Here is a 16,159-nt window from a genome sequence, read left to right on the forward strand (position 1 = left end):
CTGTTCTGGCACTGGGAATCCTTGGGGGCAGGGCTGCTAGCACGGGTTGGCAGCAACACATGGCCAGCAGGCCAGTTCAGGCTGGACGCATCAGGCTTGCTGTCTGAATGTTGAGAAGCCAGCCTGCAGGCACACAGCAGATGTCCCTCATCTTGTGCCTGTATTTCTGCCTAGAATTTACATGGTAGATACATGGCAACCAGAAGAAGTACGTCTGTGTGCATGTGCGCTGGATGGGCCCTCTCCAATCAATAGATATTTGGATCGCGAGTGCCCCTGCCCGTGGTAATATCTATAGTGGTTTGGAGGCAAGGTATCCCAGACTACAGTCCTGGATGTTAACAGAGAGAGGTGCTGCCTCTTTCTAAGAAAGGCTTGGCCTTAAAGCTGTGGAAGAAATGAAATGGGCTGGAGCAGTCAAGCAGAGACAGATATAGGCTAGTCTATAAGGCAAGCCATCACAATGTCTGAAAGACCTGTGAGGAAAAAAAAAGGCTGTGCAGGAGACTGGTCTTTTCTTGACAGTGATAGTGTGCGTGCCAAGCTGTCCCACGGGGCCGTGTGTACACTTTCTCTGAGCTTTATAAACATTACTATCTGAATTATCGTACTTCTAGGAGTGCTTTACAGACTGTATGGAGAATGCTGAAGTGCAGATATGTGCGATGAAGAAAGGTTTCCTTTTTTAAACTGTGTCAGTTTGATTAGAAATGGTGTATGTATCTTCTTCTATCTTCTATTACAAAACCTGGGAAATTGCTCACATAAAAGCTTAACTGCCCGTGAAAATTATGACAGATAATTTAAAGAGGTGTTCCAGAACATGGTCACTCTTGCATTCCTCCTGTCTCATATTTTCCCCTCTACCATGCACGCACATCCATACCTATAGGAGCACGTCCCATTTTCCTTGAATATAAACTAAAAGGTCAGCTTATACATTTGAAAAAATTAATATTCATACAATTCAAGTGTCCTCAAACACTGACTGATATTATCATAATACGCACTCATTTTCTAACTGCAGCTGGGTCCAAAATGGGCTGCCTGGGATCGGTGAGGAAAGTGTGTGTACACACATACACATATGAATTCAGAGGGAAGAAGGTGCAACTCTTCTAAAGTGCCATTTATGATTTCTGGGAAACAAATGGGGGAGAAGAAAGAGAAGCATGATTTTTTTTTTTTTTCATTTTTTTTTTTCATTTCTTCAGTGGAGAGGAAAGACACAAAAGTAAAGAGAAGAGGGAGGGTGACGGCAGGTATGATACGAAGGCTTCTGTTTTCAAGTCATTCAATTTTTTGAATTATCCACATTCAAGACATATAAATGTATTAGAATAAATGTGTTTCTTAGTAAAGGTATTTGCTGTTCTGACATCTCTCTCTCTCTGTTTTTATTAAATACTTTATCCTGGAATTTAAAATTAAGCTGTTACGCTCAAACTTTTTTTTCCCCTAGTAGAATAAGACTTCATGTAAAAAAAAAAATAAAATTCTGATTAAAAATTTTTCAAACCCCCTTTTTTCGTAGCTCCTGTATTTTTGTACTACATATATTAAAATTTAAAAGATATTAAGAAAGTCTAAGTGGGTAGCTTACACAAGGATGTGAAAGAGAGCCACAGGAAGAAAGGGCTTTCTTTTTTTGAACATATGCACTTTTTTATCTGAGTGTCCAACTTCTTGGCCTATCATTTGTGTTAACAGATTCCCTTGCAACCATTTATTAAAGTGAAAACTGCATATATATTCTGAAGAAGGCCATTCAGTCTGTCTAGAATGCTTTCATTAATTAACAGATTAACATATCAAGGAATGGTTTTCTTTTGTGTATGTAATTTTATTTTCCCTCTTTTTTTTAAATTTAAACTATGTCAGCACTAATAAGATGCATTGCTATCCTGAGACTATTTAGTGAAATATCAATCCTTTTAATTGTGATTATTCAATAGTCATAAAAAAGCTCTATATCATTAGCAAACATTTGAATTCTCTCTGTCAGATATTGTCAATTTATCTGTTTTCTCTGTTTTGAGATAAGTGTGTCAAAATCTAAAGTGCAAAAGAAGATTGTCCTTAAAGGCTCAGGCTGTGACTTGGTAGTCGTTCCAAACCATTGCTCTGGCAGAGAGAAGATTGCTGTTACAGTGATAGCTCTTTTCTGCTTTATCCAGTTGTGCTAACACTTACCTCCAAGAAGCTTTTCAGAGGAGCAAGAGCTTATTTCTCTTCAGAGTGTGTCAAAAAGTGCCTTGAAAAGCAAAGGCTTCTTTGCTTCCAGAGCCTAAAAGCATTGACGTGAAGTACTACGTACAATACAAAGCTGCAGTTCCAGAAGGGGTTGACAGAGCTCCTGAGCTAGCAAATCCTTGACATTTCTGTAGCACAAGAATTGTTTATTTTGCATATCCCAGGAAAGAAGGAGAGTACATACCTGGATGTTATTAATATGTTTCAGAGCTGCTGCTTAGATATACTTGTCTTTCAGTAAAAAGGTTACGAAGAGAAATGGTTGCTCTTAAGCACGTTTCTGTACAAGAGGAGCATGTGCTACAAGAAGAAAAAAAGATTAACTACACGTGCTATTCGTAAAGTATGAAGTTCCTTTGTCTGTTGGTTGATAGCCGAGATTGTTGAAAACAGCTATAGAGCAGTATCAGTAGGAGGGGCTGAGGATGAGAATAGGACCATGGCTGCTTTATACAAATGAAAAGAAAAAAAAAAGTGCTAGAAGGAAGAAAGGAGAAATACATTGATGGAGACATGGTTGTTTTGCTTTGTACTCACCCTTCTCTCACAATGACATTCGAGATTCTCATCAACAGAGAAAAAGTCAAAGCTAACTGAGAAGCAGCCTAAGATAAAAGCAAGTTTCAAGGTTATTCCCTTTGCAAATAATATTGTAGATTAACTCAGCATATATCACAGCTTTGTTTAAAAGGTAGTAAAAACTGGTATGTCTGCAGTCGAATCTGTGTCTAACTTACGACTCCTACTGTATTTCAGATAACTGGAGAATACGCGATTAAGAGAAAGTGATTAAGCATTGCACTTCATACTAAACGGAATTCAAATAAGACACAGGTCTGTGCAGAGGTAGCTAGGTTGCAAAAAGAATACCAGTGAATAGCTGATAATAAAAGAAGCAAAAGTTAGTGCTTTGGATTGAAAAAAAAAAACAAAACAAAAAACCAAAAAAACCCACAAAAAACACAGAGAAAAAATGTCTATTTTGAATTACTGTTGTAGAACAGCGTATGTCTAGGCCCCACAGTTATAGGTGTTGAAGTTTGCTGAATTCTGCGAGCAAACAAAATGACCCACCAAATCTTTTTTTATTAATTGTTAGACACATGTTGTGCACATTTCTGAACTAAAGAGAGTCTGTGTCCAACATGAGTGATAAATTCCTCAGCAGCGTGTCTTTTTCTTGGAAATGAATAAATTATAAATTACAGAGAACTCATTACTTAAATTCCATTAAGTAATTAAGCAGTGAAGCAGGAAGAGGAGGCATGAATGCCAGACTTGTCCTTCACTGGATATCCTATCTCTACTTAGCCAATATCTCTTTTCTTTCCTTGCCTTCTCTTTGAAAACCGTGGGATGTCTTTTCTTTTAATGGAAGTCAGATTCAGTTAAGAAATGTTAGGGTCTTCAGCCTCTGGCCTGATAGAGACCAGGTGCTCCATGTGCTAGTATTTGTTCTGGTTGACAAGGTGAATGGGTCACTGAACTCTTAACTGAGAAATTAAGTTGGCAAGATATATAGAGACATATTGTGAAATACATTTTCCATTCCTGCCCTCCAGAGATGATGACAATATGAAACAACATCATATTGTTATTCTCTCCATCAGCTTCCTCCTCCCTCATGTGTCTTCGGGAAGCAACATGAAAAAAATGCAGGGCAGAATCAGCATTTGTGTTTCCTGTGTGTAGGTTTGTTAGGGGCATTTTGGGGCAAACGTGTGCTCACGCATATAACGTATATTGTGAATAATCTCAAAGCTGAAGGAGGGATTGTAGTTCGGACTAAGATTTAGCAATGACATTACAGAGAATTTCAGTTAAACTTGTAATCTTGTTGAATTAATTTCCAAGAGCACACAGAATTTGATGGTGCTGGTGCTTTTTTCCAGGACAAGCCAGCTATAGAGCATAGGTAATCCTGAAGCATGAGGGAGGTCTGGAACGGAGCAATGCAGAGGCTGATTTTGTCTGCCTGTATTCTTGGGATGAGAGGAGTGAGAGTACCAGGTTGATTGGTACACCACGATTAATGGATTATTCATTTTTTTTTGTTCGATTATAAACAGAACCCAGAAGCTGTATTGATCTGCCTCTTTTTTCCTTTTGTTCTCATCAGCTTTTTTTAATTGCTTCCTTTACCAACTCTATTTTTCTTGTTAAAGTAAAAGCCCTTGATAATAACTTAAAGATCAAAATAATTTTTATTTCTGTGATGCTAAATAACTAAACTCCTGCATTATAAAAATAGCTGCTTTTCAAAGTGTCAAATAATTGTGTAATTTCTAGCTGTAATTTTGCAGAAAAATGACATGCATTAATGGAAAACAATTTTGCACCAAGTAATGTCTCTTAATATTATGCTAGAGACAAGTTACAAATTCAAAGAAGTGATTTTGTGTCAGTGTAATGGTGGTCATAACAGGAAAGAATTGGAAAGCAGATATTTACAGACAAGAAGACAGCACTTCTTGAAATAAGGAATGTAAAGAAGGCAATTTTATTTTAAAAGTGTTCATTTTCTGATTTCCAAACAAATAGTTGAATAAGCATTCATTGAAGTGCTGCTAGCTAATAATGTATTTCTCAACTGAAGTGGAACTGTAATGACTGAGGGCTGATTTAAAAAAAAAAAAAAAAAAAAAGAAAAAAAGGCATAAAACTCCCTTGCCTTAAAATCATGCGACTGAAAATGTCACTGGAAATCTGGCAAGCCAAGGGCTGTTGGGTTACTCCACTCTAAATATTGTACAAAATGAAATTGCAGTTATGTAACAACAAACTGCACTGGCTGCTACATATGAGACCTTCAGAACATCTGTGTTGGGCATTGCTCCATCGCAAGATGGTGGGATTCCTGCCTGCCAAACAAAACTGGCAAGAAAGTTGGGAATCGTCCTGATTATGCTAATCCAGTGACATTTTAATCTTCTTTGGAGGAATAGATTTAGATTTTCTTGTATATTGTTTAAATGTGATGCTGTGTGCATAAGTGGCATTTCATCTATTCAATGAGAAAACTTTATCATAGTTTAGTAACATTGTGGTGCTCAGCTCAAACAGGCATATTAAATTACTTGACATGTAATGGAGGAGCTTGTGCCACATGAATACAATTTTTTTTTCTCATCTGACTAGCAATAGACATTGGGCTGTAAGATTGGCCTTTCTTTGAAAAAGCAGAAGATTTAAAAGCATATAAGTCTTATGAGGAGCGGCTGAGGAAGCTGTGATTGTTCATCCTGGAGAGAAGGAAGATGAGGGGAGACCTTCTCACTCTCTGCAACTGCCTGAAAGGAGGGTGTAGAGAGGTGGGGGTCGGTCTCTTCTCCCAAGGAACAGGCGACAGGACAAGAGGAAACGGCCTCGGGTTGCACCAGTGGAGGTTTAGACTGGATATTAGGAAAAATTTCTACACTGAAAGGATTATTAAGCACTGGAACAGGCTGCCCAGGGAAGTGGTTGAGGCACCATCCCTGGAGGTATTTAAAAGACGGGTAGACATAGAGCTTAGAGATAGGGTTTAGTGATGGTTTTTGTCAGAGTTAGGTTGATGGTTGGACTGGATGATCTGAAAGGTCCCTTCCAACCGAGGCAATTCTACGAATTTATGACAAAGCTTTTGCTGGTTGGCCCTGGGGGATGTGGCAGGTAACATAATACTGCTGCTTTTCCACATTCTTCACTGTGAAATTAAATTAAAAGTAACTGAAAATAAATGCCGATTATTGTTGCATAGAGGCAGGGATGCTTATTAATCTCCACAGACAACAGAGACAATCCCCATATTTTCCTATTCTGACTCACAGTTGCAAATTGAAAGAGAACAATGAAGGTCTGTGTGCTGCTCTGCAGCAAGATGTGGTCTGTGTTATATATGTGTTTATATGAATAGCTGTGTTTATTTCCATTTAGTTTGGTTATGGTCCTTATGTACTTAGTTATCTGTATGAACAATAATATTTACTTTGCTGTTTGACTGTATTTTTATAGTCCCTGATTGATTGTTTCTGCTGTCACTTGTACCTGTGTGATCTATTCTTCAGTGAATGTAAAGAAGCTTAATTGTGAACAAAATTTAATTGTCATTTTCAGTTGAGAAAAACTTACCCTTCTCAGAGGGTAATTGCAATTGCAAGTTTGTCATTGTGCTACAAGTCCTGGAAACAAAATAGCTGTATTTCACGCCAAGGAGATACAACTGACATGTTGTGGTAGAATTCTTAGCAAATAATAATGTGAGATGTAGAAAAATTTCACCAGAGAATGAAATGCAAATTCAAGCAGGCAGAATGTGCTTATGTTCTCCTGTGGCAAAAATGCTTTTTCTTTTAAAAAATAGGAGTGAAACATTTCTGGAAAATGGGAAGACACTTTTAGATGTCTTTTAAGAACAGCATTTTTTTTCAGGACTAGTTGTGACATTATGTATTTAATTTTTCTACCATGCTTAGAAAATGTAAAATTTTATAGCGTTGTCATATGGAAAAACAGCTGTAATGGTTTAAGCTCATTGTGTTCCATAGATGTTCACCAGCAAGCCTGTCAGCTGAGGCGCAGTAACTGATCTTGGGAACACCTGTAATCTATTAAAAGCACTCATGTAATGAGTTACTTCACCTCAGTTGAGAAGCCAATAACAAAATGCTAAGGTGCGATAATGAGTATGTTAGAGGCAGTAATACCTTATGTGCGATGGTTTGTTTCAGAAGTGAATGTAGGGCAGTGCCGACTGCATGATATGTATGCTCAGTGCTTGGTATCTCAGCAGAAAACACAATAGGTCTGGCTAGGAGCACTTTGCATGTCTGTAGGCAAGAACTGCATTACTTGTCTTTCCTGTCTTTTTTAAGTTTCCAGTCGTTTCCAGGCTGAACAGAGTAATTAGTTTAAAAATAAAACATAAAAAAAGAGAGGAAGGAAAGAGAGGTGTATTGCCTCAGAAGACAAACTATTTGTGCAGTTGTGTCATGCATGGGTAGTACTTGGTATGTTTTGAGCCATGATGCTGATATTTCATATATGGAGTGTAATGATCGGTCATTCATTACTTAATATGTATTTTGAAAAGTAAAAGTAACATTCAATGTTAAGTTATCTTTAACTACCTTTTTTGGTTTTTTAGAGTGTTAATATTTTGGAGCGGAAGGCTTCTTCAGGAAGCACCGACCCTTCTTTAAGCAAGCAGTTCCTTGAAAGTGACCCTATCTCTCTATCCAAGGTAAGCAAAAGCATGGGCTGTAACCTGGGTGATGAGTTACCCTCTGAGGTTACAAAGTAGTTTAACTTACAGCATTGGGATATTGTTTTGTATGATTCTACCATTGAGTATACTGTGAGCTGCCCTGGAACTTCCTGTTCCCCAGCTGAGGCATCAGAGGGGCCAGTAATCCTTAGTAGATGTTATATTAACAAAATTAAGGATTTGGAGGGTGGTGGTGGTCTAGATTTTTTTCCCAGGAACAAGTTTTACAATCTCAGAGGATGGGGCTGGAAGGGCCTTTGAGAAATGATCCTGTCCAGTCCTCTTATTAAGGTAGAGCAAATCACATCCAGGTCCAAAAGTGTTGCTAATCAATAATGATATTAATTTAAAAAAAAACGTTCTAATGATACTCCTTGTGGGTAGTTTCCTAAAGTTTGAAACTTAAAATCTCTTGATGAGACCTTCTTTCCTGAGGCAGAGAAATGGATAGAACTGTAGGGGTAACACCACCAGTTCCTGAAAGGTGTAGCCTTGAGTGTCAACTCTTTGCAGTCAACTTCTTCCTGGCTGAATTCCTCAGTTTTGGAATAACTGATTCCAAATAAGCCTAATTCCATGTAAAGAAGGCTTCACTTTAAGGTACTTCATCAGAAAAAGTAAGATTGTTACTGAAAAGGTGAGAATGCTGTGATGGAATATTTGGTGGAAAAGAAAAATCTAAAATTAAATGTCTGTTAAGTTCTGAAACAGAACTGGTAAAACAAATTCGAAAGGAAACGTTCTGTTCATCCAGGGAAGATTAAATGGTTCACTCTGTTTTATTTGGAAAATAAATGCTTTGCCATCAAAAAGACTAGGTTCAGAAAGCGGTTGGTAGTTGCTCCCTTACTTTCAATACCTGCGGCATATGCAGACCCGGGGACTGTAGGTTGTGCTTGTGTTCCCCTGGTCCTGCTGCTTCACATAGCTATTTGTCGTGTAATACGGAGGGAATCACAGAAGTCCTAAAGCACTAATGCTGCACTTGAGGATTGGCATTGGATGAGGACCCTTCAAGCATATCACTTCCACTTTGGTTTTCCCCCATTTCTGTCTGCTCTTGCTTACTGTCCGTTGTATTGGGCATATCTCATCACACCAAACCTGTGGGATGAAGCACAGTTAGGATTGTTAGGATGGTTTCAAGAACAGCTGGTAGCACTGGTGCAGCAGAAGATGGGTATCCGCATTGCACTTGAATAATTGCTCATTTTGTCCTTCTGTATCAAGCCTTTTGTTTAAATGAATAGCTATATGAGACTGTGTGATTTCTAGTTGAGAAGTAATCAATACTGATGTTATCTAGTAGATAAAAGACTTATGCCTGCAGCTGATGTTCTAAAGGAGAAATCAATATGGTGAAGAATCAGTTGGCAGAGTTGTGCAGAGAGATTCTCTGCTTGCCCCAGGGGACTCATAGTTTAATTTGCCCCCCTCAAGTGCCAAGTGCTTCTTTGTAGCAGAAAAATAATGCGTATGTGCTTCCTGCTACAGTAGTGGAAAAAGAATATCCAAGCAAAACACAGGGAAGTAAAAAAGGCAGTTTTTGAGCATGGCATTTACAGGCGCTGGGATAGTTCCAGTTTATAGTTACACAAGGAAAGCTAAACCGAGTAAACATTTTTTTAAAATTTACTGCAGTAAATTATTTGGGATAGAGCTTTTCACCCTTCTCAAAATAAAAAGACCTTATTGAAAATTGTAGATTTGAAATTCGATGTTACTTTTGAAATCATATTTTTATAATAGTAATGTTAACATTATCAGGACTGTGTAACTTATTTGTAGGTGTTACAAAAGACTGACAGCGCTCAGCTGTGAACAGTTTTGTGGGAAATGGAGGAGACACATTTTTTTTCCCCTTTAAATATTTGATGCTGTATGACCTCCTTCCTCTCTTGATAAGTTTTCATAACATTGCTGGGAGTTGTGACAGATCATCTGAGAAAATGCAAGTTTACAACTTTGTAGGATACAATTAGTAAAATAGAGCCTTAATGAGCAGATAATAGGTGATTTTTAAATTGGTTTAGAATTTTCTTGATTACAGTAGTAGCAAGAGTATAGAAATAAAGGCATGACTTTTTTCTCTTTAAAAATATTGTTTGTTAGCTCTTCACTGTGGTATATGGTAAGTCTGGCTTGTTGTACAAATTGTCATGCATAAGAAGTGGTATGTACAAGAAATATGCTTTAATTGGCTTCCTGAAAGGCATACAGCTGGTCGTATCTGAAATTATATGGTTCCTATTCCTTTCTCTAGAGACAAAATTATTTAGCTTTCCTATATATTTCTCTTAATACAGTGAAACTGAATGCAGAAAAACTGAAAAAAGGTTAATTTCCTTTTGCAGATGTCTAAAGGCACAATTAGGTTGTGAAAGTCTGTCATAAAATGCCTTTGAAGACAAGAGCTGGTTATGTCCAAAACCTGCTTGTTTTTCTGATTTTAAGAAAAAAATAGGCTATCCAGAATTAATATGGCCTGTACTTTAAAAATCAGAAAATTTACCATTTTTTATGATCAGGGAATACCACAAAGGGAACCGTTAATATATGCCCATGTATGGTTTCTTCCACATTTTGTCTCATGATCCTGACTTTTTTTAGAGAAGGAATACTCGGATTAAAGATACATTTTTAACATGCAGATTCTGCCCATACCCCACTTTCAAAATCTCTTCAGTCCTTTTCATTCCTACAGTGCAGCACTAATTTGTGGGGTATCTTCTGGACAGATTTAACAGGTGGTCAAAGCCACCTGTACTTTTACACCGTTACCTCCAGTAGCATGTCTGATCTTTCTTATACTTAGCTCAGCCACAATTTGATACTGTTTTCATGTATTTTGATGTATTTATTTCATTGGGATGCAGTCCTTGTTGTGAACAGCATGTCCAGACCCATCCCTCAGATTGTTGTTCTGTTGCAGTGTCAGACTTCTTTATAAGCTTCAATTTTGTTTTAGTTACCTGTTAAGGGTTAGAATTCCAAAAATATCCAGTAGTTTTAAATGAGATACAGCCGAGCATAATACAGTGACCATGTAGTTTGGTACCTGAATAGTCTGATTTAAAAGCCTACTCCTCCTTTAGTCTTTATCTTACACTGGAGAATTTGTGCTAGATGTAAGTGCAATTTTTCATCATGTGTGTGCACAGTTAGTTAATCAATGTGTCTTTATACTTTTTCACCAGGAACCTGACAGCTGGGAAATCATAGAGGGTCTGAAAATAGGCCAGACAAATGTCCAGAAGCCAGACAAACATGAAGGTTTCATGCTGAAAAAGAGAAAATGGCCTTTAAAAGGTTGGCACAAGGTAAATGGCTCATAAAACAGTTAAAAGATTATTACCTCGTTTTGTGAGTTGGATTTTTTTGTCTAGAGGAAATTAGGATGTCAAATAAATGCCCAGGATTTTGGTGTATGACTTTTTCTTCAAATTGTGTAAAGAATTAGTTTGCACACACAGCTCATGGCTTCCAAATCACAGTGCCTGTTGCCTAATGTTGTATTCAAAATCCAGGCAGGAGTTGTAAATAATGCAGCAGATGCCTTGTGGTTTAAGAGGTTTAATCAATATCCCTTTCGTTCTTTCCGATATATTATAACAAAATGCACCCATGTGCTGTAAGATGGCATTGAGTTTATGTTAAAGTCACAGGACTTCATGGTAGCAGAGGAGAGCTGAGGGGCTTTTGCATGCAGCCAAGGTGTTTGTACGGTAGAGCGTTCCCCTTCAGGCTTGCTGACTTGGCAGATTTGCTAAGCTTTGTCCCTGAATTTTGTTTGTCTTCTTGATTGCAGTCTTCTGTGTGGAAATGCGGTGGGACTATGCACTTTTGCCATTAGATGTCTCAATTTAAAAAAAAAAAAAACCAAACAAAAAAAACCCACCCCAAAACTCAACCCCAAATCTCTGTTTCTATTTGGTTAATTTGGAGACATTTCTCCATGCATAATTCTACCTTTTGTTAGCCCTTAAACCTGGTGTTCATAAACTCTTTTGTCTGTATTTTATACCATAATAATTACATTTTTTTTGCCCCGTTTTTAGCAACAAGATTTGTGGTATTGATGCTCACCCATCTTTTTGTAGCTGAGGGTACTTGAAGCAGGATAGTTTTCTGGGACAGAATGGGTTTTACTGCAGAGGATAGTGAAGCCATTTGTTATACACAGTGGTTTTTTTCTGGGAAAGCATTAACTTTGCTTTTCTTGCTAAACACCGTGGGATTTACTCAGGTCTGAATACAAATGCAGTCCATACTAGTATAAATTACACTTTTTCCTAATTTCTCTGTTCTTTCTGAATGTTATACTAACTTACGCATATACCTGCCACCCTTTTTTGTGCCCAGCTATCCACCTTAGATTTTTTGGTTTTGTTTTACTTGACTAGAGTTTGTAGTTTCAGCAACCAAATACATATGCACTACTTGAATTTAGTCTAGGGGAATTAAAGGATTTCAAACTGACATACCTGAAACACTGAAAGAAGAGAAAAGGAGAGCTTATTTTAAAAATCCCACACAAACAAACACAACCCCCCCCCCCCCCAAACAAACGAACCCCCAACAAACCACCTCCGCCCCGCAAAAAACCCGAAACAATCAGATGTATAAGAATATATTAAATAACCCACTGATTCCACTCCTTTAAAATACATTATGTTAATGTGTTGTTTCTTGGACAAGAGTCTGTTTTGATAAGGAACTTTATAGGAGAGCAAGAGGAGTCCAACTTTCACAGTTCTATGAAGGAGATCACTACTGATGATCTGTTTTTCATACTGACTGTAGAGCAGTTACCTGTAAGTTACCTGTAAATAATTTTTAATGTAAGAACTTTGCAGTTCATCATTCCCCTCTACTCTGCCTCACATTTCACCTTTTCACCTAAGGATCTATGCTGAACTTATGTTACAAAACTCTGGATTGGTTAATAAGCTTTTTTTCGTTTGTTTTTTTTTTTTTCTTTTTTTTTTCGCCCAACTGTTGCCTCAATATCCTGCAGTTTCCCTAACAATACTTTGCTGAGAGCCCAGTGAGGAATTCCAGAGACAGTAATTGTAGCGTGTGCCGTGCTAGCTAGCAAAGCCATAGATAGCATCCTCTGTCTATTGAATGTTTCATGTCATATCTGACAGCTCTGAATGTGCTTTAGTAGCATACTAGCTATAATGTAGCTTATAATTTTCTGAATTATAATTTAGAGTAGTTTATAATTTTCTAAATTGCAGTATGTTTTGGAATGAAATATGAGGAAAGGATGTTTTCTTTTGTGTGTGGAACTTAGAGCTGGAGAGCAATATAAAATGAATATCACTTTATAATCATGTTCTTGTGAAGTCCATTAAAGGCTATACCTAGTTAAAAAAAACAACAACCCAGAACAAAACCTCCTCCTGTTGTTTTGACATCTTATTCAAGAAGTTATGTCTCCAGGAAAGCACTGTTTTCTTGCCCTGCGTGAGATATTGGAATCATCTGTTGTGCAACTGACATAATTTCCAGAACCATCTTCAGGAGATATTTTCTGCCATCTAACTACTGACGCTGCTCATAGTGTTGATTTAAGAGGTTTACATAATGAAAACATTTTCCTTTCCTTCCACGTCAGACAGCTGAGCGCGCCTAGGATAATATTTTGCTGTGTACTAGATTTTAACATAGGTTAGTGCTTTCGGTTAGACTCAAAAAATATGAATTACTTTCTATTAATTAGCGTGTTTTGAAAGTTAGTGGTGGGAAACGCAAGTTAGTGAATCTCATTTCAAGTCTAGGTTTCCTGCTAGGCTATATCTTCATGCTGTGTGCCAAAGTCTATGCTAACTTGTTCACAATGCAGCTTGAGTGCAACTAGGGCAGCTAGGGCAACTTTAATTGCAGGAAAACCACATTGTGACTAGAGGAGTCTGCTCTCTGCTGTAAGTAAGAGCCACTCAGCAAAATAAAGGTGTAGCAATGGCACAGGTAGACATCATCAAGTTAGCCTAGTCCTGGTAACTTTGTCAATGAGGATAGAGTGGCTCACACCATATCAATGACTAACACCCAAAACAATAAGCCCTACCATGACCTGGGTATGTTGCTGGGAGTGCTGTAGTATTTACGCTTCTACTAATACCTGTATTAGCTAGACTACAGCTAGAAAAGGTATAATCAGCATGAATTAAAATCTCATCTTTACCTCGCCGTGTATAGGTCTATCAAGAGGCACAAAGTTTTGGATGGTAGAGCAGTGTCTTACAGCCCGCGTTTTTTCCCAGCTGGAGATCAAGGAGACCACAAAAATATCCATATGTGGGTCTTCCTTTTGGGATGTAGATCTTGCACTAGGAAAAGCTTTTCAGTTTCTGCTTAGGTAAGGTAGGTTGTTAATTGTAAATACGACCAGCTTCTGTGGCAAGAAAAACAGGAAGATGGAGAAACAGACATAACTCTTTTAGCCTACAGTTTCTTTCTTATAGAGTTTATTGAATTAGCTGGAAAACTGAAAAAATACCCTTCATTATCGAGGTTTGTTAAGTTAAACAAGAGAAGTTAAAAAAGAGAATCTGGTTTTTCTTGCTTAGAAGATAATTGTGTCAAAACCAAGCAAGAGTATATTCAGTACTGTATTTATCCTCTCTTTCAAACCTACAAACATTCCTTAATTGCTACAGAGTAATCCTTTCCTTTTGCAGATGAATTACTGTACACAGTTTAAATTGCACCTGCTCATTAAGAAATAATGTCTTTTTTTTTCTTTCTTTTCTTTTATTTTCTTTTCTTTTTCCTTTCAGAGGTTTTTTGTCCTGGATAACGGAATGCTGAAATACTCAAAGTCACCAATTGATGTAAGTAAAGTTGAAAACCACTTTAAAATTTGTATTAGAATTCAGCCTGCCAGGATGATTAAATCTTATACTCACTCTAAGCATATTTATGACAATGCACACATGAAAGTTGTTGATGTATTCAAAGAGAGAGCTCTATATGGAAAGCATATAAGGTTTTGGTTGAGTTGTGTTTTGAAGAACCTTTTCTTACTTATATGAAAATAAAAATTACGTTACCTAAACCAGTTTATTTAATGAAGGTGCTTGAGAGATTAGTCTGACCACGTACTTTTCTTTTTCAATTTTTATGTCAGTCAGAGCTGATTATTCTGAGATACGTGGTTAGGACAGAGAAGTAATTACAATGTACTCAAGAGATATAAAGGGTAGCATTAAATTAGTTAGATCTGATACCAATAACTATCAAGCAGTAGCAGCAGGAGCTGAGTACTGTCTGATTATCTATGCTTCTCACTTATCTGTAGCCGTGTACTGGTGTGAACCAACACGCTTTAACTTTGCACTTGGCTCTGCACTGGGCACTTCTTGTGAGATGCTTTTCTCTGTCTATAAATAGTAAGTGGTTAATCCGACTACAGGTTTTATTTTTTTAATATAGCTTTATATGAAAATGTTTATAAAATGAGAAATCATTTCAGCCCCAGATATTTTTCTCTTAAATATAGTGAAGTGCATGATACTACCAATTTCTTACCCTGCTTTTTGATTTTAGATACAGAAAGGCAAAGTCCACGGGAGCATTGATGTCGGTTTATCAGTTATGTCTATAAAAAAGAAGGCTCGTAGAATAGATCTTGACACAGAAGAACACATCTATCATCTGAAGGTAAAAAGTGGTGCAAATACTTATTCTCTTTTCATCCACAGTGGAAATAAATATAACTGTAAAAGATGCACAGAAAAGTAGTATTTTGAATGCTTTCTTGATAGTGAATTTGTTTCCAGGTGAAGTCCCAGGATTCATTTGATGCATGGGTTTCAAAATTACGCCACCACCGGTTGTACCGTCAGAATGAGATTGTGAGATCTCCGAGAGATGCTAGCTTTCATATATTCCCTTCCGCCTCTACTACAGAGTCTTCACCAGCTGCTAATGTGTCTGATGGAAAGGTATGTAGTGTTCTTTTGTTGAAAACTCATACCTGCTGGGCTTGCTCATGGGCAGTTTCAGTGGGCTCTGCCTGTAATGCCAATGGAGAGGAGTTTCCACTGTGGGAACCAATGGCCAGCAAAAAGCTGTGAGTGTGTGCAGCTGAAGGACTGTCTAATTTAGCCTTACAGCCTTCATTAATGGGCTGCTGTAGAGATCTTGCAAAGAATTCAGCATCCCCAGAATAATTTGCACTTGCCTTTGTCATCAGGGATAAATCTGTCTTTTTACTGTTTGATAGCATTTTTCCTCTTAAATAACAGCTTTTCTAACTGCTGGTTAACAAACGCAGTTTGCTTGTGAGGTTCTTGGTTTGGTTCTCCAACGTGCTGTACAGAAAAATATGCTTCTTGGGGAACTATATAGCCAAGTCACAGATGTCACTGAAATCACAATGCATGTTTTGTTTTCTTATTCTGAAGTAGTATAGTGATTACGCTGACTAAGCAACATAGCAACAGTAAATTTAAGCATTTTATTATGTCTTAGGTGCAACAAAATAGTTTCCCCTGTCAGTCTCCTATACCTTGCAGTAACAGCCTTCCTGCCACCTGCACTACTGGTCAGAGTAAAGTAGCAGCCTGGTTGCAGGACTCTGAAGAGATGGACAGATGTGCAGAAGGTTAGTCTTTACAGCAAAACTGCTTGTTGATATAAAATAAGCAA

At 37.6% G+C, this 16,159-nt stretch overlaps 1 protein-coding gene across 6 annotated transcripts in view; it reads left to right on the plus strand.

Annotated features, from left to right (window-relative positions):
* OSBPL6 (oxysterol binding protein like 6) overlaps positions 1-16,159 on the plus strand; it is a 111,070-nt gene that overhangs the window by 57,276 nt on the left and 37,635 nt on the right. For 5 of the 6 annotated variants that reach the window (XM_054209973.1, XM_054209978.1, XM_054209972.1 and 2 more), the window contains exons 3-8: positions 7,379-7,474; positions 10,696-10,818; positions 14,287-14,340; positions 15,056-15,169; positions 15,289-15,453; positions 15,983-16,115. In XM_054209973.1, coding sequence (XP_054065948.1) covers positions 7,379-7,474; positions 10,696-10,818; positions 14,287-14,340; positions 15,056-15,169; positions 15,289-15,453; positions 15,983-16,115 — 685 coding nt within the window. The remainder of the gene's footprint in view (positions 1-7,378; positions 7,475-10,695; positions 10,819-14,286; positions 14,341-15,055; positions 15,170-15,288; positions 15,454-15,982; positions 16,116-16,159) is intronic. The other variant, XM_054209975.1, reaches the window with a different exon arrangement.

Source organism: Rissa tridactyla, chromosome 7 (genome assembly GCF_028500815.1).
Source record: "Rissa tridactyla isolate bRisTri1 chromosome 7, bRisTri1.patW.cur.20221130, whole genome shotgun sequence".
NCBI classification, from domain to species: domain Eukaryota; kingdom Metazoa; phylum Chordata; class Aves; order Charadriiformes; family Laridae; genus Rissa; species Rissa tridactyla.